General features: G+C 39.6%; 1 protein-coding gene across 1 annotated transcript; it reads left to right on the top strand.

The window, feature by feature from the left end:
• Positions 1-13370: 13370 nt before the first annotated feature.
• Positions 13371-21758, top strand: RESF1 (retroelement silencing factor 1). The gene is made up of 3 exons (XM_031044956.2): positions 13371-18471; positions 19241-19315; positions 20550-21758. The coding sequence occupies exons 1-3, from the start codon at positions 13371-13373 to the stop codon at positions 20690-20692; spliced, it is 5319 nt and encodes a 1772-aa protein (XP_030900816.2). The 3' UTR covers positions 20693-21758.
• The last annotated feature ends 2043 nt before the right edge of the window (positions 21759-23801 follow it).

Below are 23801 nucleotides of genomic sequence, written 5' to 3'. Positions count from 1 at the left end.
AGCAATTCCAGATCTGGATGATGGATAAGTATAAGGGCAATTGGTGATGTATCTTTCTTAATCACTGTAGTTAACCTTACGTAGTAATTTTATTTGCTTATTTGCTTTGCTGCTTAAAACTAGAGTATCGTAAGTTTATTATTTTAGCTAAATGCATTACTTTATTCCTGTGTTACCTTGATGTAGACAGTAGAATAAACCTACTCTGTTGCTGGTGTCTGTGTTCTGTCTGTCAACAATTGCTAAAACAGTATACCTTTTTGTGTGTGTGTATAACTGTGCATAAATAGATTTCATTACCCTATTGCAAGTATGGTATGAATGTTGGTATCTCACATCTGTACTTAAGTCACTGTTGTGGCTGCAGTAATCCTATTGACTAGCTTTGTAAATGTTAAATTAGTCACAGAATCACAGAATAGTTAGGGTTGGAAGGGACCTCTGGAGATCATCTAGTCCAACCCCCTTGCAGTGATAGACTGCTGATAAATCTTGTGATCCATCTTAAACTGTGAATAAACCTTATACCACTGCTAGTTTTTGTGATCTACCTTAAAACTGCAGACTGCTGCCAGGTCTAAAGCTGTGCTAAAAGTCCATCTGTGGTGAACTGGTACTTTTACAACATCATATTAAAATTACCTTTTGCTGATCTCTTGGGAAGCTATCCTTTAGGTGATCTTAATTGATTACATATGTAACCCTTTATGCATAAACAATTGACTAAGTCTGGGACTGAGATTGGATTAATCTGCACCTGAGCTCTATCAGTTTGGAAACCAAGGGGGTCCACCACGAACCTCATGACTCAGTGGGGTGGGGGGTTCCATTACCTGTATGTGTGTTCAATTTTTCCGTGAATCATTCTAAATTCTAGCTTGATTTTCCTGTGGTCCTTTCTGACCCTAACTATTCTGGGATTCTGTTTCATCCACCTAGTAATAAGAGTGAACCTTGCCATTGAACTTGTATGTTATACTTGCATATTTAAACTACTTTTGCTAATACTTTTAGTGATTCTTTGAGCAACCCTGAACTACTAATTTGTGACAGTGTGATAGTGCACCTGACCAGGTGAGGGGGGTGTCCTTCTCAGGCAAGCCTTTGCCCATAATAGACCATTATATAGACTATTATAACCACAGTTTTTGGAAAGACTCCAGAACTTTCCCACTGATGACTGGGTTTTTCACGTTTGACTGCTAAACACTACTAGGATCTTTCTGACTAGTATTTGTGTTTCTGATAAATGGAGTTGTAAGTTCTCAACAGTTTTGAAACTGCACATGTAAACCAGAAGACCAGTAGGATTTTTATACTTGGAGAAATTGGCAAGGAAGGTCATTTTGTGAGTGGAAGTGTTGATAAAGTAACCTCTAGTATACAAGAAGCTATACAAATCAGCAGAGAAGAAAGGCATTATCACAGCTATACCTTTTTCTTTTGAAATTCACCCGTAATCTTGAAGCTAGTAGTAATCTTTATTGCTGGTATAAACTATCTCCATAAAATAGAAATATGCCGAAGCGCTCTCCTAGTGTGTGCTTGTGAAAGATTGCCGTTATTCTCAATGACAGGAACTTGATTAACTTCTTAATTTGCACTTCAGTCAGTGTTCTGTATGTGGAATGCAAACTTCTCTCCAATTAGTAGTCATTATGAAATGAATTATTAGAGAGTGACAATTTTAAAAGGATATAGGTACAGTTACTAGAGATGTGAGTCTTTGAATATGCCTTAAAACTTGGAGGGAGCTTGGAAATTCTTCAGCGTGTAAAGTGCACGTCATGGGTATCTCTGTATTTCACTGTTGTTTCTGTGAAGCGTGATGATAAGTGGAAATCTGCAGCAGTTTAGGGGGGTTAGATATTTCCTAAAAAATGTTACCCTGTCCAAGAAAAAGCAACTTCAGACTATGTTTTATCATTAACTTCTGTCATTGTAATGCTTGCAACTAGAAAACTTTAGAAGTACAAGTATGTATTTCCATTAAATATGTGAACCATATATACTACAGAGGCAGGGACATTCCACATAAAAGAATCTGTTGCTATTATTAGAAAAGCTTTCATCTGTAGGTTTCAGAATAGAATGTTAGATGCTAATTTGTGTGATGAATCTGATCTTTGTTACTAATCCATTTCCTTGCAAATTATCTGGGTTTGTGTTAGAAATAACTTTCGTGCTTATGGCAATTAGTCAAAAGTGAATTTTTTTTTTTTACCCTGAGGAGCATAAGCCATAAATAAGCTTGGCTGATCCCATCAAGCAATCAAAGACAATCTTGAAGAGTTAATTTTCTTTTGAACAGTGATATCTCTTGCTGATACTGGTATGCTTCTTCGTACCATGGAGAACTAGACTTTTAAAACTCCTTATGAAGTATATCTCCCCAAATGCCTGGAGTCTGGTGCATGCAGGAAAATACACTTATCTTTCAGAATAATCTCTTTGAGCTCAGTTTAGATGCTGTTTATGACAAATGCAGATTTTATTGTGTCTAGCACTTCTGATTGTTGATGGATGCTATGATGTTTATCTGTTTTATCTCATTCTTGGTGAGAAGAATGGCCTCTTTCCTGTTGCCCTTCTGGCTGTGACTGCAGTTCCCATGAATCTTGCAGCAGCATTGCAGGGTGTGATGCTGTTGGACTGTGGATCTAGTCCATTGCCAAATGCCATGTTGTACTTTTTCCTAGTTTTCTGATTTTTGTACTATCTCTGAGTAACTTTCAAAAATTGAATTATGTAATTGTAATTTCCCAACTGCAGAATTTCCAAGTTCCCTCCAAGCTTTAAGGCATATTCAAAAATGGAAGCACATCCCATGTTTTTTCTGAGTTTTATGCTTCCATGTGTGGAATAATTATAAGTTAAACTTGTATTTAAAAACGTAACATTGTTCACACATAAAGGAAAAATGGACTTTTAGGGGAAGATGCAGCTACACCTGGTATGCCATGTATGTGCACTCCACAGCAGTTCCCATGCCAACATTGACAGAGGTTTGAGTGAAGTAGAGATTCTGTGGGGAAGTTCTGTCATAAGCAGAGGTGGGAGCTAGGTGGGACTAAAAACCGGTAAGTTGCATACTTGCTACCATGAGCCAGCAGTCTGTATCTCTTGACAAAATGTTGTTCTTTGTGCAAACTTTGCTTAAGTATAATGCATTTTAATAGAAAAACACACCTCTTATCACCAGTGCTGCCTGCCTCCAAAGTGAGACCACCCCTCTTTGAGCATGCTCTGAATTCTTTGTGATATATACATTTAAAAGTGACATGAGAGAGTTTTACACCAGTAATAATAAAGGTATGTGTGGCAATGGAGGCACAGACTCCGTTTCTGGTTACAAATGAAATCCTTTATCGAGTGAGCTTACAGGCTTTTATAGTATCCTGCCTAGGGTTAGTAGTGGTTAGTTCCTTTGGTACTTTTCCATCATGAAACAACCTTACTGATCACACGCTCGTTCAGCCAATCACCTTGCCGTCCATGGGCCTTTGCTTGAGCAATTATTTCTAAACATAGTTCTTTGCTATCACTACTCGTTACATCGTTACTTCCACTCTCCTTGACCACACATTCTTTATCTTGTCTTATGTGACCTCCTGTTTCCATATTTACAGTTCTCAGCAATTATCTTGATTTTTCTCTCTTCTGTTCCTCCCGATGTTCTTTCTCTGGTTCCTCCTGACTTGTCCTGTTTACTTCTCCCAAGGTTTGCGACTGATAAGAGTCCAGATGTCCGGGCTCTCATCCAGGTTTACGGGCATTGCCAGCACAACTTCTTGCACAATGTTCCTCACATCTCTCCCTTCTTTATATGCTACTAAAGCATTTTTGATGGGTTTAGTGATCAAACAATTTATACAAGCAATTAAACAAGGAACTGTGATTAAAATACATAAAAATATTCCTACACAGACTAATGCCTTAATAATGTCTTTCAACCATGCACTGATGCCCCATCCTGATAGTGAACTTTCTAGCCAATTCCAGCTACTGTCCACTCACAACTTCTGAACTCCATCCTTTAAGTTTTGAATTGCTTCATGGACAGACTCAGAGTGAGTCCAGATGTCCGGGCTCTCATCCAGGTCTGCTGGCTCTGCCAGGAGCACCTTCTTGCATGACATTCCCCACAGGTATGTATGACTAGAGTCACTCAAGCTCCACCTTGAAGGTGAAAAATAGTATAAAAATGGCCCAACGAAGGGGGAATGTTAGGGAGGACTTCACTATGGATGAGTCAAGGAAGATTCCATCAACAGATTACCCTTAACTCCTGGCACCAATCAACAGGGTGGACTTTTCTTCCCCCCATAGGGACTCCTTTGGGTAAGACTTGCACTGTATCAAGTGCTTCCCTGTGAAAATTAGGAATCTCTATATAGAGTTACTTTCCACTTTTATATTTTAAAGCCAGGCTGTGTTATTCATAACTTTATCATGCATTTGTGTAACCTGTTATTTGCATGTGCTGTTGCAGACAGTGTATTTATTACCAGCAATGCAGAAGAACTTGTATCTGCATCTTCAATAAACTGCACTATTTAAGTAGCTAATCGTAATAGTTTTCTCATTGAATGTGACCAAATCCTTCAGTGTGGCTGTGTTAGTTCACAAGCATGATTAGGCTAAAGGTTCAGTGTGCTATTAGTGCATCTGGAATTGTGGTTGTTCAATATATCAAACATGGGCTGGTAGTGGTAAATTGGACATCACTCAGAATCTAAGCCTAGCTACACCCAACCTCTCTAATATCTGAGGACCAGGTGGAGCGCAAGGGGGTTTATTTTCTGCCAAATTGTCTTGCCTTTTAATGCAACACCATGAAGTGTGATGACAGGAAATCTGCAGCTGTAGCCTTGCCTCAAATATCCCTATTGAAACATAATTTCAGATTTGTAACATAAATATTAACATTGCTGTGACTGATACATCAATGAAAATGTGTAGAAATAGCAGACCAGGAGTTCAAGGAATGACCTGTGGTGGCAGTGAAGAAGTGTCATTTCCAGGACACTGTTTCCAGTAATAAAATTGGAAAACATATTGAGTGTAAGGGTATGTGGAAGGTGAGAGTATGTGCTTTAGTGACCTTTTCAGTGCAAAAGGAGACCTTACGTGGGAAGGAATAAACCAAATGTCCAGAGTCACAAACTTGATGTATAAACAGTACTGGGGATAATAACAAGAAGTAAATAGCTATGCTAGTTGGTAAGAATGTGTAGAATATGAGAGTGTTTATTTCAGCAGGGTTCTCTGATCACGGACTTTGTCAAATGGGATTATAGGGAAAAGAGGGAAGCAATAAAGAAGACTTAAACAAACCGAACAGGCAAATGTGAAGGAATCAAAAGAAACAAACCTCCTTCATCTTGCTAACTGAGGGGCCATTGAGAAACTAGATGAATCTAGACTTTTAAACTAATGAGAGTGAAAACCTGAGAGTCCCTGGTGTGACTGGGAGGAAGAGGATGGTGCAACTCAGCAGAAGGGAAACGGACAGAAGAGGTTATTAGAAGGGGCCATTTGTTTAAAGAGTGGCTGATCAGGAGGTCTGTGATTGATCCCTGTGCCGGATCCCTGCAGCCAGTCTTGTCATCTTAAGTCTTTTCTTAACCATTTCTCTGCCTAGTGGCTTTATCTGTCCCCTCGGTGTGGTGCCAGCAGCTGGAGTGAGAGAGTGTCTGGGTCAGTAGTTGGAAGGACCATAGTTCTAGGCACCATCTCCATAGGTCCCACAGACTTTGTCTAGAGTGGCAGCTACATGGGAACAGATGTGAGTGGATTTGATGCCAGCAACAGGAGGTGGACCAGGGCTGTAGGCACCTGTGGTGCCAGCAGTTGGAGTGAGTGAGTGAGTGGGGGCCTCACTGGGGTGAATGAGATGCTTGGTGGCTAGAGCAAGACTGTGGCTCACAGTGTGTATGCCTGATACTGGCTGACAGTGAGGGTGAATGGAGTGTATCTTCCCCACATTTGGTGTGTAGAGTTTGCCTGTATAATTTGCTATCAGACTTCAAGGTGGACTAGCTGGTGGGTAGGAAGCACTGGGTCCAGGCAGGGATAGCAGATGGGCAGAGGGTCTATGCTGGTATTTAGGGGGATTTGTGAGTGTTATGGTTTAAGCATTGTACTAGCTACAAGGAAGGAGAAAAGAAATAACTTACAGCTGATACCAGGACAGTGAACTTGGAGTGCTTATGAAACAAACATGTGAGTGTATGCATCTGTTTGCAAATGAGCATCAAGCTGGAGCAGATGGCAAGTAGGAGATCCTTCAAAGTGGGTGAGAGGGTGTGGGATCTGTGCATGTGTATTGCATAGGCAGAGGAGCTGTGCTGGTTTGTGCTGGTTCTTGATGGATCTTAATGTGTGTGTGCTTGTGACTGTAGAGAGTGGGGGTATATGGGTCTTAGAGAGAGACACTTGATCCTGACCGGCCAAAGAGGAGGAAAGTGAACTGTCTGTCTATACTTCTGTTTTATGTGAGTCACATGTATAGGTGATGTTGAAGGCAGCACATTGTCTGTGTCTGTTTCAATGTCTTGTATGTGCCTTCAGGATGGATGCTCAGCCTTGCTCCTGGCTGAACCTGCGAATGAGATATCAGGAGCAGGAGTTCTCATAGGCCTGCTGTGGTGACACCTGGGTTTCCAGGCAGGGTTCCAGCCTGGCAAGGTTCCAGCCTGGGTCAGAAGGAACCACCAAACCACAGAGCTGCTTGGGGTGCTCACTTATGGCATCCCTTCACAAACACTGAGACTATGCCAGTGAGATAATTAGAATAATTTTGGTGGGCTTTGTTTTAATGGCTGTTGCTTGAACTGAAAAATCTGACTTGTTTGTTCTGTGTGCACTTCCTGCTGTGCTAGATTTGGACTTTGAGAATGAAGTGCATTCACTTAAAAAATCCCCAAACAAAAAAAAAAAAACAAAAAAAAAACAAAACAAACCAACAAACCAAAACTTGTTAACAAACTGAGATACTGTTGGATGTACTCAGTTACACTTGTTTCAGGGGAAATTCAAGCTGTGTAAAGAACCACTGCTAAAACTAGCAGAAGAGGTTTTATTCCCATATGATGTAAAAAGTGAAGCTTAAGATAAGTCCCGTGCCAAGGTTAAATTTATTACTGCACAGAGGATACAATAATAACTAAAAAATACCAAAATAAGATCTTAATGCCCTATGATACAAGGTTATGCATTATAGCAGTCACCAAAAATCTGCTGTTGGTAGGGGGTCTCTCAGCCTCAAGGAGTAACCTCGAGAGGCCTCCCAAGTCAAGGGGAGATCATCACTGTGCACCCAGCTGCTTAGCAGGGAGACCTTTGAAAAGGCTCTCTCAGGTTGTCACATTTATGGAATAAAATGGTTGGCTTGTGGTCAAATTATATATGATGGGAATGGTAAACATTAGACTACTTGTACCCATAATTTCAGTTGTTCCTTGACAAATTAGACTTGGAAGAACAACCTGCTATTCATATGTTAATCGCATGTTTGGTGTTCTGGTTTCCCAGCTCACATGCATCAAAGCTCATTGTCCCACTGTATTCCTGTGTGGGTTTTCAAAGAGCAGGTTGGAACTAGAGAAGTTTGTGACCTGGTCATGACCTTGGCATTTACTTCCTTGGGAGTCTGAACTGAACTATCACTATTTTTTTCAGGGAGTTGAGCACTTCTGTCACACTACACTGTGTGGCTACAGTCAGCTGACCATATTGAATCATAGAGCCATAGTATGCTTGCTTCTTGCCTCTGTGTCCTAAATATTCAACGTATTGCAGATCGGTGGTAAGGTACACTTATTTGGTGAGTTACTTAGCTTAAGTATTACTATTAATGCTAATTGTACACCGTTGTGCAAACAGAATCAGTTTGATTGCATGTGTTAGATTGGATCTAAGGAAGAAGTTCTTTACTGTTAGGGTGGTGAGGTACTGGAATGGGTTGCTCAGGGAGGTTGTGAATGCTCCATCCCTGGCAGTGTTCAAGGCCACATTGGATGAAGCCTTGGGTGATATGGTTTAGTGTGAGGTGTCCCGGCCTACGGCAGGGGGGTTGGAACTGGATGATCTTAAGATCCTTTCCAACCCTAACTATTCTATGATTCTGTATTGCTGTATGAGTGAGGTCTGAGGCCATGAGGTATGTAGTGAAAGGATTAATGAGGTGAATATTCTAATGAAATGATTAGTTGCTGAAAAGGGTGATATCAGACAGAGGCTAGATGGCCCCCCAGGCAGGGTTAGAAGAGGTTGAGATGAAATGATTTACAGTTCTGTTCCAGCCTGGTGCAGGGACCCATAGCCCATGGGGTGCCTGACTGAGACTCTGTTTACCCCTCATTTACATTTGATGGGACATCTTTGAGCACATCTTTAAGCTGGACCTCCCTGCACTTCCATCTCATTTCTATACCTGCAAAGACAACGAATCTTGAATGTGCCTTAGGAGTGCCTACCTTATGCCCATGATAGAAAATAACTCCTATTACACCGCATTGGTGGAGTGAACCAAATGTGAGTTACATCCTGACCCAGAAGGGTGCAAACATCGTGGTGAAGCCACTGGATTGGTGTGGGCTGCTGAAGGAGTGTTTGAATCTTGTGTGCACTCAACTCTGGTTAAATAAACTCACCTATCAAGTAGAAACTCCTGCTAATGCTATTTGGGATTCTTTTGCTTTACTTAATTCTCAGCTATAAACCGCTTCCAAAATGACCCTTGTAAAGTTGATGCACCAGCATGGAGTAAGTGGATATCCATATCTCCAAGAGGGCTGTTATATCTGTGTCCCAGATGTGACACACAGCCTAGGAAAACAAGTAGAGGTTATGAAAAAAGTTACAGAGGAAACCCACAAACTTTGGGAATCAGTGTCCAGTAGGGATGAATGTTCAATATGCTTGGTTTTGCTGTGACAGGATGGCTTCAAGACTTCATAGAATATGCATTAATAGTTGATTCTTATTGTTGTTATTATTATATCGTATGTGTAGATCCTTGTTACCAAAAGCTATAACCTTATGTGTCAGTATACTTCAAGGATAAAGCCCCAAATCTGTACTGATTGCACCTACCCTAGGCACAGGTGTTACTAATTGAAAGGTATGCCAAAGGGGGAGAGACAATAAATTTTTAATTCCCTTTTTACTACTATAATGGAATTCTAGAATTGAAGGTAAGTCACAGGGTGGATAATTTAAGAACGAGACCTTAGGCCATGAGATAGTAGAGAATTATTAAAGAGCTCAAAACCCTGATAGGGATGATTGGCTATTGATAAGGAAGGGTGCTATCAGATGGAGGCCATCTGGCCTGCCTCAGCAGGGTGGAAGAGGGAGAGTTGCTGTTTCACAGTTCTGTTCCACTGCTGTGCAAGACCCACAGTTCATAGGGTGCCTTACTGACACCTAACTGGTACCTGACAGAGACTGCTGTTGACCCTCATTTACATATCAAAATACATCCAAGTGAGAAAGTGGCTTCCCCCCTACACCATCTGTGACCACTAATTTGACCACAGTCTCACCTCTGCTTCTCTCAAAAGTTAAATCTGGCATTTGAACTCCTCCATGGCAGAGGATGAGAATACAAGCCCACTGTGCAGACCAGTCAGGCTTGTTCTCTCTCCTCCTCAAAGCAGGGATGCCTCTTTGGTAAGATTTGTGTCTCTGACTACATTGGATGATACCTGAGTGGAACTGAGCTTCACGAATTACCAATTTTCTCATAATCTCCCTCTCTTTCACTTGTTTAGGTGTTTTCTGGCTTCAGTGTGCAGGTGTAAAGGCTTTAATGTTAAGTTACAGTCTTCAGTGACTAAAATATTAAATCTTTGTTGGAATGTCTTACCCACTTCAATTGACCAAAAGCCTGTAACAATTTATTCTGTGTTTTGGGCTTCATTTATTTTCCTCTGTATGCATTTTCCTAGAGAAGTACCTCTCAGAAGAAGTAAGCAATAATAAACATTGCCAATAGAAAAACTGGAGTTTTTCCTAGCAGAAATCACAGGGTGATTCCACGACATAAATGCCAGAGACATATCTGAAACTATCTGGTAGAGAAATCTAGGTGTAGGCATTTTAGTCACACGATAAATTTGTTGAAGAGCTGTGCTGTTACTGCTACATTCAGCTGAGGTGTGTTTGAATCGTAAAAACAATGAAGAAAATCCAAGAACTCAGTGTGGGTGAGGGAGACCAGGGTGACAAGATGGATATGTGGTAGTGTATCTTACTCTGGCACTGGGGAGGAATGTGAAGCAGGGCAGAAGCTTCTTGTTCTACTTGATAACTGAAAACATACAACTCATCTGTGCCATTACTCCAGCAAAATCTTGCAAGAAATGATTGCCAGCAACTTCTACCAAGCACAGCTGCTCTGTACAACATGACCACAAGGAATGGACAGTTTGACCACAGTCCCATCCATCCACAGTACTCTGTGCAATAATAGTTGGTGAGGTATTAAGAAGACACTGATTTTATACCTAATGAGGAGGATGAGAATTTGACACCAAATCGTAGTGACAGATCAAGGAGTTGGTCCTCCTTGCCTTCTCTTTTGTAATAATATCTGATAGAAAAGTCTAGGTGTAGTTGTTTTAGTCACATTATAGATCTGTTGAAGAGCGGTTCTGCTACTCCTATGTCTATTGGGGATGTCTCTCCACTCTATGTGCTGTCCATCAGAAATGGGCAGTTGCCTGTTTAGTAGTTGCTGATGATTTCTGAGACTTATGTTCAGGGTGAGAAGCAGGTGAAGGTGTGAAGCAGGCATGTATATTGGATGGGGAGCTAACTGAAGGTTAATCATTGCTCATGACTGTGAGAAACATAACAACATATGTTTTTGATAAAGTATATTCAATAAAGTATATATTTTTATTTATTATGACTTTCGGAAAGAGGTTGTAAAACGTAAGTTTGCAGTGGTTCCATGACCTTTCCATTTGGCCAATGCTCTTGGCACGGCCAACAGTGAGATAATGAGAAACTGTATGGCCACACAAGTAAGCAGTTACAGATCTGGCATAAAAGCTGGCTTTGTTTCAAAGAATATAAAAGCAGGATCCTCTTGTAGCCCAATCTGAAGCCTCACCTATGGGTCGCACACCATGTAGGAATTTTCCTGGTTACCCAATACTCCTGGCATTGGCTGCAGTGGGGCTTCCCAGCTGAGGTGTGGGCATGGATGATGAGGATTAGGTGTTAATTAGTGATGTATGTCTTCCAATGGTTGTTCTTTCTATGTAGTAATGATTTGACACATTGCTAATTTTTCTCTGTACTATATGTGTGTGTGTGTATATATATATCTGATTCACTTTACTGTGCTTGTTTAATAAACTATTCATGTTATATGACTAGTGTGTGATCATTTTGTTGAGTACCCTGCCTGTTTGCAAAACAGTATGTGTGAGGAATGGTCTTTTCTTTGTCTTTTGGAGTCTTGTACTGATATTGAACTTCTTAGATGTTCTTCCTAAGACAAGCACTTTCTGTCAAATACCACTTTTAAAAGTAGCATGTTTTGTTGTGTTAAAGCTATGAAAAATTTTAAGGTTGTGATCACAGATGCAAACTTAGTTTTTTTAATCCAGCTAGTAATGGTGATGAACTAAGGTTGTGCTCATTGTTACGCTCTTTGACAGTGAGAAGAATTAGGTTTTGTTCTTAGCTAAGTTGTATGTTATATGTAATTTTCTCCTGTATTTAGCGAGGACTTTGTAGTTATTACTAGTTGGCATCTTAAGCTTGTTTACATACCTCAGTCATGTTTCTGGAACATATAAATGTTTTAGATATCTTCAGCAGTTGCCTAATTCAGGAACATGGTTATTTAATCCCCTGATTATTTTTCAGGCAGTACCCAGCATAACATTAGCAGTATGGAATCTTTAGCTTGGATGCAAAAAACCTGTTTTCTAGTCAAAGGTTCCTGTCTGCATCACTGTTTTAAGTATTGCCTTAATACTGTTGTTGATGTTTTTTATGAATTTCATCTGTGATTTCGCTTTCCTGTTTCCTTTTGTTGGTGTCCTTTGAGAGCAGAGATAACAGAGAGTGAGGGAAGACTGAACTATCGTTGAATTGTGATAACATCTTGAAAATTATAACTTTGTAGGTCTTATAGGCTGGATCTGAGTGATACTTCTAAGTCTGAAATAGGACGGTCTTCATAAAAGAGCCCTGAAAGACAGTTAGGAGCTTTGGGTCTAATACCCTGCACAAAGCAAAGTTTTTGTTCTGTCCTTAGTGGGTTTGACCATACTGAGAGGAACTTGCCAAGATGCAAATAGCATTTGTGCTCGTAGTTTTGTCATGGCATTTTTGTGCTTTTCCATTTTTGAAGACTGAAATAGTGCTTGGATTTGAAGACGTTGTCTCTAACAGCTTTACAGAGGTCATTCAGAAGTAACATGCTCAACAAGCTTTTGGGCTTGTTGGTAATCAGTATAAATCCTGGAATATAACACATACAGAGTTAGAGGTTTGTGGATTTGTCACCTTCTGGAAGTGTACTTACTGCAGTAGTGGAGGTCTTGATGTTCTCTCTGTGCTTCATACCTTTTTTTGATGGCTGAATAAGTTAATGTTGCCAAACAGAATCAGGGGTGGTTTGCTTCAAGCTACCTGTGCTGTTAACTAAAGTCAGAGTTGTGTTTCTCAAAAGTTAGTAACTGCCCACAGTGTCAGGGAAGAACAAATGGCATGTGAAATAAAAACAAGTGGGCCACATTATGGGAGATCTTTACCCAGATTAATTTTCTCCTTTTGTTGAATTGGATGCCAGAAAAGGACTCTTTGTCAGGGGCTGTAGAGATAGGACAAGGGGTAATGGGGAAAGTTCAGGTTAGTTGCAAGGAAGAAGCTCTTCACTGTGAGGGTGGTGAGGCACCAGAACAGGTTGCCCAAATAAGTGGTAAAGGCTTCATTCCTGGCAGTGTTCAAGGCCAGGTTGGACAGCACCTTGAGTGACATGGTCTAGTGTGAGGCATCCCTGCCCATGTCGGGGGGTTGGAACTAGATGATCTTAAGGTCCTTTCCAACCCAAACCATTCTATGATTCTATTTGAAGGTACAATTGAAGTTGGTTTTCTTGTCTGAAAACTGGCCTGTATTATATTCTGTAGGTGATTCTTATGCTCAGCCCTTAAGCACGTAACAATGGAATTGCTCTTCTAACAATTTAAGTGCAACACTTCTGTTCGTAATGCATTCTAAATCACTTGGTAAGATAAATAAGTTTTGATCAAATAGTTAAGGCTTGATTATTTATTACTCTTTCTATGTATTTTTTTTAATTAGCATTTCAGTTTTTGGCTGGAAGAAATCAGGAAAAGATGGACTGGAATATAAGGCCACTCCAGAATGCTGATGCAAAGAACCACCTGCGAAGTGAAGAAAGATATTACAATCACTTGGTTCCTAATACACATGCTTTTCCTCAAACAAATGCCTATTCCTCTAACAATGCATGCACTTATGCTGGAAATAACCAAGTAGTGTATCAGCCAACTAGCAATGCTGCCTTTCTTCTTGTAAATGATGAAAGATTCAAAACTTCAGATCAGGCCTTACCAGGAGCATCTGTCTCAGTTGATCGACGTCCACTGTGCTGCGTACCAGTAACTCAGAAACCTCCCAATCCAACCTCACGTATATGGGCAGAGATGAATCAGACTTCTTTGCCGAAGTCTGATGCCTACTTTTATTCCCACAGTGATTTACCTCCCATGTGTTCTGAAAGCAATGCTGGAAATAATGTGAGGAATGTACCCTGGGAATTTCAGTATGCCACCACAAGCAGCTATGCTGTGCAGCCACAAATACAACAACATAATTCTATGAGAACTCAAACGTTATATCAAAGTCACATTAATTCCCAGAATAATTCTATGTCTCTCGGTACATCTGGGCAACATGTCCAAAACAAAATATATCATCCCAACACTCAGTTTAAAGTTTTAAACTCCCTGAATCAGAATATGGAACCAAATGTGCAACTGCTGCACTGTCGACCAAGTCAGATGGGATCAGAAGCTCCTAGTGGATGTTATGTACCATCTTTATTGCCTGCCAATTGTGATTCAAGTGCTGCAGCACAGTCTTCAGTGGGTGTACCACAAGCAGCTCAAAATATGCCCAATGGGTACAGCCGTAGCCAACTGCAGCGCCCATCAGATCCAAAAAATGCTTCTGGTTGTAACAGTGGCCAGCAACACTGTCAGAAACAGCAATCTGGAGATGTCAGTCAGTCAGTTAGGAATGTCTGTAATTCAAGTGGAAACATGGCAGCAAGTCAGCCATTTAATGAAATGCCTGTGCCATCCCGTGGTGTTTCCAAAGAACTGTGTAATGTTGTGCAAGAAATGGAAACTTTATATTCAATGGCTGCTTCAAAGCCACTGACTGATCCTGCTTCAGTTCAAGAAGGCCAGACTAGTAGTTTAATGAATGGGCCTGTTAATTCTCAATTGTTTTCAGCAGCAGCACAAGAAAGAACAACTGCAAAGGACAGACTAGATCAGGAAGCTCAAAAACTTCTCACTATTAAAAAAAAATATGTCCTGCTTGAAAAGATACATCAGTATAAAAGAAAACTCTTAGAAGGTTCAGAACATGACAAAAGTATTCCCCAGTTTCATCCTCCAAGTTATTATGATACTCTTAATAATTTGCTTCCATGGACGTCCAACCAAAATGTACTACCTTCCCCACCTGAAACAGTGAGGACAGAGTGTCCAATACTTAACTCTTCACTTGAAGAAAGCAGTGACAAAAATGCAGCCAGTGCTGACAACAGAGGATTACAGGTGACTCAAAGTAACCCTCAGGTAGAGCAGGGAAACCTTTCATCAAGCTCCACTTCTATTCCTTCTCAGAGCAAACTCTCAGCTCAGTTACATAATTCTGAGAGCACTCCCATCTCAAAACAAAGGGACACATACGGCTTGGCCTCTTCTCAAAAACCTGTGACATCTTTGACCAATGCTTCGTGTTCCAGTCAGGTGGATAAGTCTGTCAAATCTGCACCCAAGAAAGTGCCAGCTAGCTCCAGGAACTCATCGCTTCTTCGCTTTATATTGAACAGCACAGATGTATTGACAGATGAGACAATTAGTGCTACTTTTGATAAAATACTGAAGAGTTCCCTGTGTAGTGAAAAAACACAGCTAGATTCATCTGTCTCAGATGGAAGCTTACAAAAAGACACTAATGTGAAGGTAGAAAATTTGCAAGATAAACAGGTGTTCAAGGTTCACATGAGTAATACAGGAGTGATTCCTGTATCAGAAACAACCAAATCTGGTGAAGCTAAATTGCAGAGTGATGTAGATCACAAAAAAACACCACTTACTGGAAATGAATCTTTTAAACAGAGCAATGATAGTTACTCTGTTGAAGAGCTGACTCCGTGCCCAGGCTCGTTGAGAAAGCATCCGTCGGAATCTGTAAGGGTGCAAAATAGCCAGTCTAATGAAAGCCCCACAGCAAATCAGATTTCACCTTACAGCCAAAACACAAAAAATAGAGAACAAAATAACGTTCTGGTTAGTACAGATGAAGCAAATTTGCCTGTAACAACAGCTTCTGTAGGACAAAAACCTGATACACTAAGTAGCAATTTGATAAAAGGTTTTGAACCCCAGGTTGCAGTTGTCTCGCCTTTAGTACTCTCTGAGCAGAGAGCACAGAGTGAACAGACAGACAAATGCCTAACATCTGCAGCTAAAACCTGTCCAGTGATTGACTCAGAATCCACATACAGCTTTCAAGAAGAGGACAAAAATGGCCTAAATTTTTCTAGTAAAATACTTCAAGTAGATGTACAAGACCATAAAGACAAGCAAGTTACGTTAAAGACAGGAAATAAATCAATAGTTGTGTTGGAAGAACAGATGTTTTGTATTTCTACTGTATGTACTCTTGTTGAAGGTGATAGGTTTTATAATCCACAAATAGCAAATATCTTCAGGTCAGTCCCTGAGACACATGCATTAAATGGTACCTCATCAGAACAAAATCCATCTGATCCAGGGCAAAAGGAACAACAGCTGGACTTGTGTAAGAATGAGCTAAGCAGTAATGCTGTCCAGGGAGAGACCTTGCCACAAAAGATGTTGCAAGATTCGTCAAGCTGCATGAGTAAAGCAGTTAAGACTTTGGATGGTATCATAACTAGTCATTTGGAAAAAGAAAGCAGTGGCAGTCCTCTTAAAACAATTTCTACCTCAAAAAAAAGTAAGTCATTAAATGCATCTTTAAAGCATCCTGAAAATGACTGGGAAATTCTTGCTAGTATAAACCAGGAGCTAGCTAAAAATTCATTGGATTTCTCAATCAATGTAGCTGCTGAAATGAATGCAATCAATGTTCCAAGAGACAGCATTAAAGAAAATTACATATCCAGTAAAAATAGTACAGTAGAAGAGATGAACCTTTTTGGAGCACAGCCTATTAAATGTCTAAACAATCAGCTGTCTGAACTAGTGAAAGAGTTTCCATATGGCATTGAAGGTGGTAGTGCGCTGATGAAAGAACCAGTAAAAAATGATTCTGTGGCTGAGCAGATAAAGAATCAACCTCAAAAAGAGAATCAAATTTGTGACAAGAATTCTCATTTGAAGGACCCAGTAGATCTGATGAAAATTGTAGTGTTGAGCTCCAATCAAAACCAAGAACTATTTCCTGAACACAACCTGAATTCCTCTAGTGATGGCAAGGGAGTAGTGAGTTGGCAGTCAGAAAAAGCTTCAGCTGAGAAGAGCCTTGAAGGCAGTGTTCAGCCTGGTCAGAGCCTATGTGAGCAGGCAAACAAGACACAAAAAATCTCCAAGCCCAGGGAAAAAAAAAAAGACTGTTCTATAAGGAGTTTGCTGTGTGAAGCACCTAAAACACCACAGTATCCTTGTAAACGTGAAATGTGCGTTTCAGAGGAAAATTATCAACTTTCAAAAGCCGTAAATACTAGCTTTGTAGAGGGACAAGAAAATGACAGCAAATCTGATGCTATAATGAAGGACATCTCTGCAGAGGGAAACCTGCCATTTTCTGAAGAAATCCCAAACAATGTTAGCAAAAATGAAGATATTTGCAGATCCACCTCTGTAATGAACAAAGATGTTAGGCTAAAGGTGGATGACGAATGCAAACCACTTACAACACAACCGGAAAAAGTTGGACCGCTTCCTTCCTCTGAAAACCAGGAAGCTGATAAATTTAAAAGCAGCAGCTGGAAGGAAGAGCTGCAAATAGACAGAGAAACCCCATTATTAAACAATGAATTGAATTCTGATAAAAAAGAACATAAGACAACTTCAGAAGAGTTGTCAGAGAAAACAGCTGATTGTACGGATGGTGATAACACAACAAAGTCATCTGGAAAGATACTTATCAAAATGGAGTCACTTTCAAAAGATGAAACCAAAATGCATTTAGCCATGGAATCTAATGCAGATGTTCACAAATTTATAAAGTCAGAAGCTGTTGAAGTTAAGCATGCTGAAATCAATCAAGGACAAAAAATTAAAACTTCTAATGAGAACACAGCTAAAGAACAGAACTGTAGGAAACAAAAGCAGATACTTGGGCAAGATGTAGGAGTTAACATCAAAGAAAATGCCAAATTATCAGCAGGAGTAAAACATAAAAAACAGAATAGTTGTCATGCTGATGCTATAAAGCTCCCAAATTTTGGCACTGTAGACATAAGAAACGCCAAATATTCTCAACATGAATCTATGAAAGCTCTTCCTTCACAGGAGCCGTCATACAAGCGGAAGAGGAAGCAAAATGTGATTGGGAACAGAAAACCTAAAAAAACAAAGGTAGAAGAAGAAAGACTGAAGCAATCTGAAGCAAAGAAATCTGAGCAGCTTTCATATAATCACATGATAAATACTGACAAAGCTAAAAAACTGAATGGAGAAAATGGCTGGAAACTGAAGAGCTCATTAGCAGATTGTTCTGTGCTTAAACGACAGAGAAAAAGGGCTCGATCTTCTACCGTCTCTAAAAACTATTTTTCTACCAAAGAGAGACATCTTGATGGTCAAAACAAAGACAAGTGCTGTGAAAAGATGTTTCCTGATAAAAACATGCTATACTTAAATAGAAGAAATAACAGATTAAAAATACATCTTCAAAAGGAACCAAAAAAACACTACCTGAACAGAGTTGCATTTAGGCGTACAACACAGGAACGCATATATCTGACAAAATTAGAAACATCGCCTGTCAGACCCACCTGGCATCTAAAGCACAAAGTGTCCCATAACAGTGGTGCAAGAGATGCTTTTGTCTCAGAAGCTGAGAAACCATGCAACGTGGACGTACTGGAATTTAAGCTGTATCCAGAGATACTGTTCAGAAATCCAACCACTGATGAAGAAAGATTAGCTGTAAAGAATCCCCTGGAAAGAGAGAAAGCCATTGTGGCAGGTATGATGCTATCTTGATTATTGATTTGTAAGTGAGCTAATTTACAAGTAAAAAGTGTTGCTTCTGTTAAAATTTGTGTTGCACAGAACTACAGACAGTGGGGCTCTAGAAGCTGAAGGTTGAAATAGCTTAGCTAGATTTTTTGAAAGACTAGCTGGGTGTTAAACAGAAAAAGAACATGAGACTTTTCTTTCAATTCAATGTTTTATTCTTTTTCCTGAAGTTTTGCAGAATAAAGTTAGGGTTGTTCAGAGCATGGCAGTTTCAAGTAACTGCAAGGAGACTTTCTGACCTACTTGTAGAAAATGGGTTGGCTTGTTTGTAGAAAGCAGATTCCCTCAGCACAGTTATGAAAGGTGGACAGATCTGTACTTGGTATTCACCTGGTTGTGTATACATCTGCCTAGGTAGGCAGCAGAGGGAGAGCTCTGCAACACTGAGGAAGAGAGGGCTTGGGCCAGAAATCCCCTGTACACAGTCTCTGTAACCTTTGCCATCTTTGCTGTAAGCTGCATTTCTTTCATCCTTTTCTTACCTAGCCCAAATCTTTCAACATTTTACATGGTGCATTGTGAAGCATACTTGTGTCAAATGCTGTATTTGTTTTGAAGTAAAACCAAATCTTAAGTTGGCCTTTGCAGTCATTCTCACTCCCAGAGGAAACTGCCTTTAGCATTTGCTAGTATATGCATTAAAACTTGATGTTGAATAGAAACCAAAGCTTATGATAGAGAAACCTGAAAAATTATGTTTTAAATTTTCTCTTAAGGTGTCAAGAGTAAAAGAGAAGATTGGTTAAAATGTGATCCAGTGAAGCAAATAAAGCTGGAAGAGTTCTGTACAGGTGAAATGACTTCTGATTATCTATTTTGAAATATGAGTTAAATAAATTCTCATTGCTTCATTTTAAATGTTTCTTTACAGTAGCAAATCTTAATAAAGTATTTTTGCTTTATTTACTGTTCTTTACAATCTGTTCTTTACTAGCTTTGCTGCTGAAATGGCTACTGTAGAGTAGACAGTTTTAAGATTTGCAGAGATTTCTATTGCCGTGAGAATATGTTATTGGAGATGGAATTTTACTGCATGTGCGTATGCACTTAAATTTGGGGTAGCTCTGGTGACAAGGTTCAAGTACAGTTTTAAACTGTAGGTAAAGACCAAGGTAGATTTTTCCCCCATTAAGATGTAGGCAGTGGCATAACAAAATCTAGCGTGACACCGTGAAAACAGAAAGTGATTTTTTTTTTTAACCTTATTTGGCTTTCACAGTAAGTTGACTCTCTGCACATACATCCATGCTCACAAATGCCAGGACCTGTGTTTCCTGGTAGTGTGGATGACTACACAGAAGAAAAGTAGTGCCATTACTTTATCTTCTTTGTTTCTCTTGATTGGCCATTTAGTTTTTTGGATTGTCTTTTGTACCCTTTAGAAGTCAGTGGTTACAATGGCATTTTTCATCTTTGGATCTTGGTTGTTCCATCCTTTCAAAGTTGTGGCTGAGGTTGTTCCCTGCTGTCTTTGTTCTCTTGGTTTTTTTGGTTTTGGTTGGTAATTTTTTTTTTTGTTTGTTTGTTTAGGTATCTCCATCTTTAGTCTTATTTTTATCGTCTAGGAGAAAGTGAAATGGTGCACTCAGCATGCTGTGAATTTGTTGCCACCCTCTTATCAGCCCACAAGTCCTCTGCTGACTGGCTATCTTTCTTGTGATCTTGACACATTTTGCAGCCTTTATGTCTGGACTGTGTTGCTGTTGTGTGTCCTTGGCTATTGGTGTCTGCCATTCTTTTATTCTTTCCTCTTGTTTCTTCTCTTACTTTCACAAATGCACATTTTCATTCACACCTTTCTCAATGTTCTTTAGAAATGTCTTTTATGAAGACACTCAAGTGATGATTTTGATGCTTAAAGGTATATTAGAGATTGATTTAAATCTGAGGTGAATGGTGCTTTAGGAAGGAAGTTTGTGGCATCTTTTTTGACAGTCAGTTACCGTAAGTATCATATGCAAGAGGAGCAGTCATTTGAGACTCTTAGATTTTTGCTTTAACTTGCTTTTCTATCTTGTCTTTCAGCTGAGGGCAGTATTCCACTTGATACAGCTATGCAGATCCTGGATGGAGATGGCGAGGCTCTCCGCAGCCCAATCAAAGACTCAAAAGAGATGTTTCAGACCTACAAGAAAATGTATCTAGAAAAAAAGATGCAGAAGCCTTGATAGCACTCATGTAACATAATAGTCTATCACTAGGGAATAAAAAAGGCAAGACTAAAATGCTTTTTTCTGTTTATATTTCTGAGCAGTTGTGGGGAAAAAAAAGAGGTGTTGGAAGTTCCCCCCTTATTCGCCTCATATTTGTGAATGAACGAGATCTTATTCTGTATTTATTGCACAAATATGTTTAGGTGCTGAGAATGCCATTGTTAGATGTCTTGTTTCTTCTTGGCATATTTGATTATTTTTTTTTTAAGATACAGAAGTTAGTTGAATCTTGACCGAAAAAAACCTCAAACACATTTACATTGCCATAGTCTGGTTTTGTTTCTGATTCTGGAAACCTTTTGTTTGTTGTCTGTTCCTTTGCTTTTAGTGGGAATATATTCGTACAGGAAAGGGATTGAAGTGGATTCTCCAGCATTACACCTTTATTTCCTACAATTCTGATTGTTGTGCTTCTAACAAGGCTTTCTGGTTTTTGTAGGCTTTTGTTTTCTTTAACTGGGCTTAATAGTTTGAACTATTAAACAAATATAAATCCCTCATATCAAATATACATATTGGGGATACAACAAGGTATATATGCTGCTACCCAGTTTCCTTACATTTCTTTTTGCGGAACTTGTATGAAGTGAACTCTGAGTTCTTCATCTGAACACATCCTGTAAATTTATATTTGACTTCTCTTGTTTTTCTCTCTCTCTGCTTTCTTTACACTTGAAAGAAAAATGTATTGTTAAAGTGCAGGGAGTTCGAATTCACTCTTGTCTGGACTATGTTGCTCAGTTTAACCAGACTGTAATTAATTTCTTTGCTTACAAAGTGTTAGATAACTTTTGACTACAGATAACATTTCACTACATGTTAACTGTGACATAAGAGTTGTATTTGTTGCTGGGTATCTTTTGTTAAGTGCCTTGTCACTATTATTTGGAATTTTTAGTTGAATCATATTTTTTCAGAAATTTGCTACTTGATTCTATCTGTTAAAACTTTTATACTGAAAGTAAAAACTCTGTAGATACTTTGAATTATTTTGATACTTGAAATAAACTTTTGAAGGCTATGGGCTGTTCCTTGTCTCTTTTTTAGTTTAAATGTGTGAAGCTGTATTTATTGCAGTTAGTTTTACTGGCATTGAAGATGCTCCTGTAGATGAAAAGCAGCTTTCTTCTTAAAAGGTTTCATAGTTGCAAGTAAGAACTGGACTTGACTCTGAGCTTTTTCTAATGTTCTTCTAACAGTCCTAACAGCATGTACTTATACTTTGGAGAACTCATCGGGAATGTTGTTCTTTTCAGCATCTTTTTTTATTACCCAGTGGAACATAACATTATAATTTCTTAGCTCTGCCAGTATGCTGAATTATAAATTGGCTTTTTTGGGAGAAAGAAGTCCTCCTATCATGCATCTCCTTTCAAAATAGGGAACTATTCATGATGGTTTTACTCCCTTCCTGTCTGGCACAGCAGTCCTAATTTTTTAATATACATACATATATTTTTCTTCTGGCTGAATGCCCAACTGTTACTCATGGGGGCACATTGTCACTGGAGGATTTTGTAATAATATTGGCAACTCTGAGAAGGTCTTATTTTCCATTCTCTTGGAGCTGAGCACCTGTGTTATACTGACTACATTAAGGAGTATTCACTGTAGCCTTAAGTGTACCCGGTACAAAGGACATCTAGTTCCCGTCAGGAATTTATTTTGGATTTTGTTCTGCATAATGATAGATGAAACCGACTTTAATGCTTGAGTGACTTCTTTTTAATAGGAAATCATTCAGTCCATTGACCCATGACGGTTACATTCTAAATATTTGGAGAGCGTAGCTCACTGACCCTGTGCACCCAGTAAGTGTGACTGCCAGATCTGAGTCCCAGTGGATACAACGACATCTTCTTCCTCTCTCCTACCAAGGTGTGAATCTTGGCTCTGTGACCTTGTTTACGTAGTGACTTATGTCTACATTTCCTTGGTATGGCTAGGATCTTTGGGATAGGTTGGCCACATTCTGCTTGGTTCACGTGATGGCTCAGTAGGTATTCTGTAAGCCTTTGCACTTAAAGTACTGTGCATGTAACACTGGCATGTGGTCTGTGCTATGCTTACATGTGTAATTGCTGCATGCACCAGCTTATTAAGAGGACTGTGCCAGATGCTCTTACTCAGTTGCCATTTCTCCTGCTTCTTATGGTGCTGGCTGAACCCGTGATACTATAGCAGGCTCTTGGCCTTGGACAGGCAAGATGCTGACATCCACCTACATGTAGTACTGTGAAAACACTAGTGCTATGTTGCTTGAAATGAACTGGCAAATGTAAGCATGAGGGCATTTACTGTCAGTGAAGGCAGCCATCATGCATGCGATGTGTGCCCACTGTTGTGTGTTGCCTGTACTCAAAAGAATTTGTAATATGAATGTCACCACTGGGGTACTTTGTACAAACCTGTGGCAGCTGCATCCACCCTGATGGAAGGACCATTGAGCTGCAACACTTGCTAATAAATACTCTGCTTACTCTCATCTCTGTTGAGTATAAATATATATCTGATAGTTCTAGCATATCTCCATTGACTTTGGGCTGGCTAGGGTAACCACAAAATCTGCTGATTTTGGTTACAACAGGCTTGCACAATGGGCTGTTGCTCGACCCACACTTTGATTGAAAGCCAATAACCCTTAGACCTAATTTCTGACCACAGATCAGATTTGACTGGAGTATAAATGGAGTCCTGCTGGAGGATAAGAGTTGAATTGGTCCTCCCTGCCGTCAAGTCCTTTGTTTGGGACCCTGCTTGAGCTAACTCCTCAAGGCTCAGAGACCTCCTCTTGCCTGGTGAGTGAAACGCATTTCACTCATCAGTTAAATGCATAATTCCCTTTAAAACTTAAGCTTAAATCAGTTGTATTTGATTCCACTTGTCATCTAGAACCTGTAGTTTACTAATGTTGGTATATTAAATTATTTTTATTAGAATAAATTTCCTTTGAGGCTTGTAACCTGCTTCAATCAATTTTGTGGGCCCCCGTGACAGTGTGTGCTATTTGAAATCTTGACTAGGTGATACATATATATATATATGTATATATATATATATTCCT

The sequence above is a fragment of the Melopsittacus undulatus genome, chromosome 5 (assembly GCF_012275295.1).
Source record: "Melopsittacus undulatus isolate bMelUnd1 chromosome 5, bMelUnd1.mat.Z, whole genome shotgun sequence".
Taxonomy (NCBI): domain Eukaryota; kingdom Metazoa; phylum Chordata; class Aves; order Psittaciformes; family Psittaculidae; genus Melopsittacus; species Melopsittacus undulatus.
The sequence above is the reverse complement of the archived record's forward strand: the minus strand, read 5'-3'. Positions and strand labels throughout refer to the sequence as shown.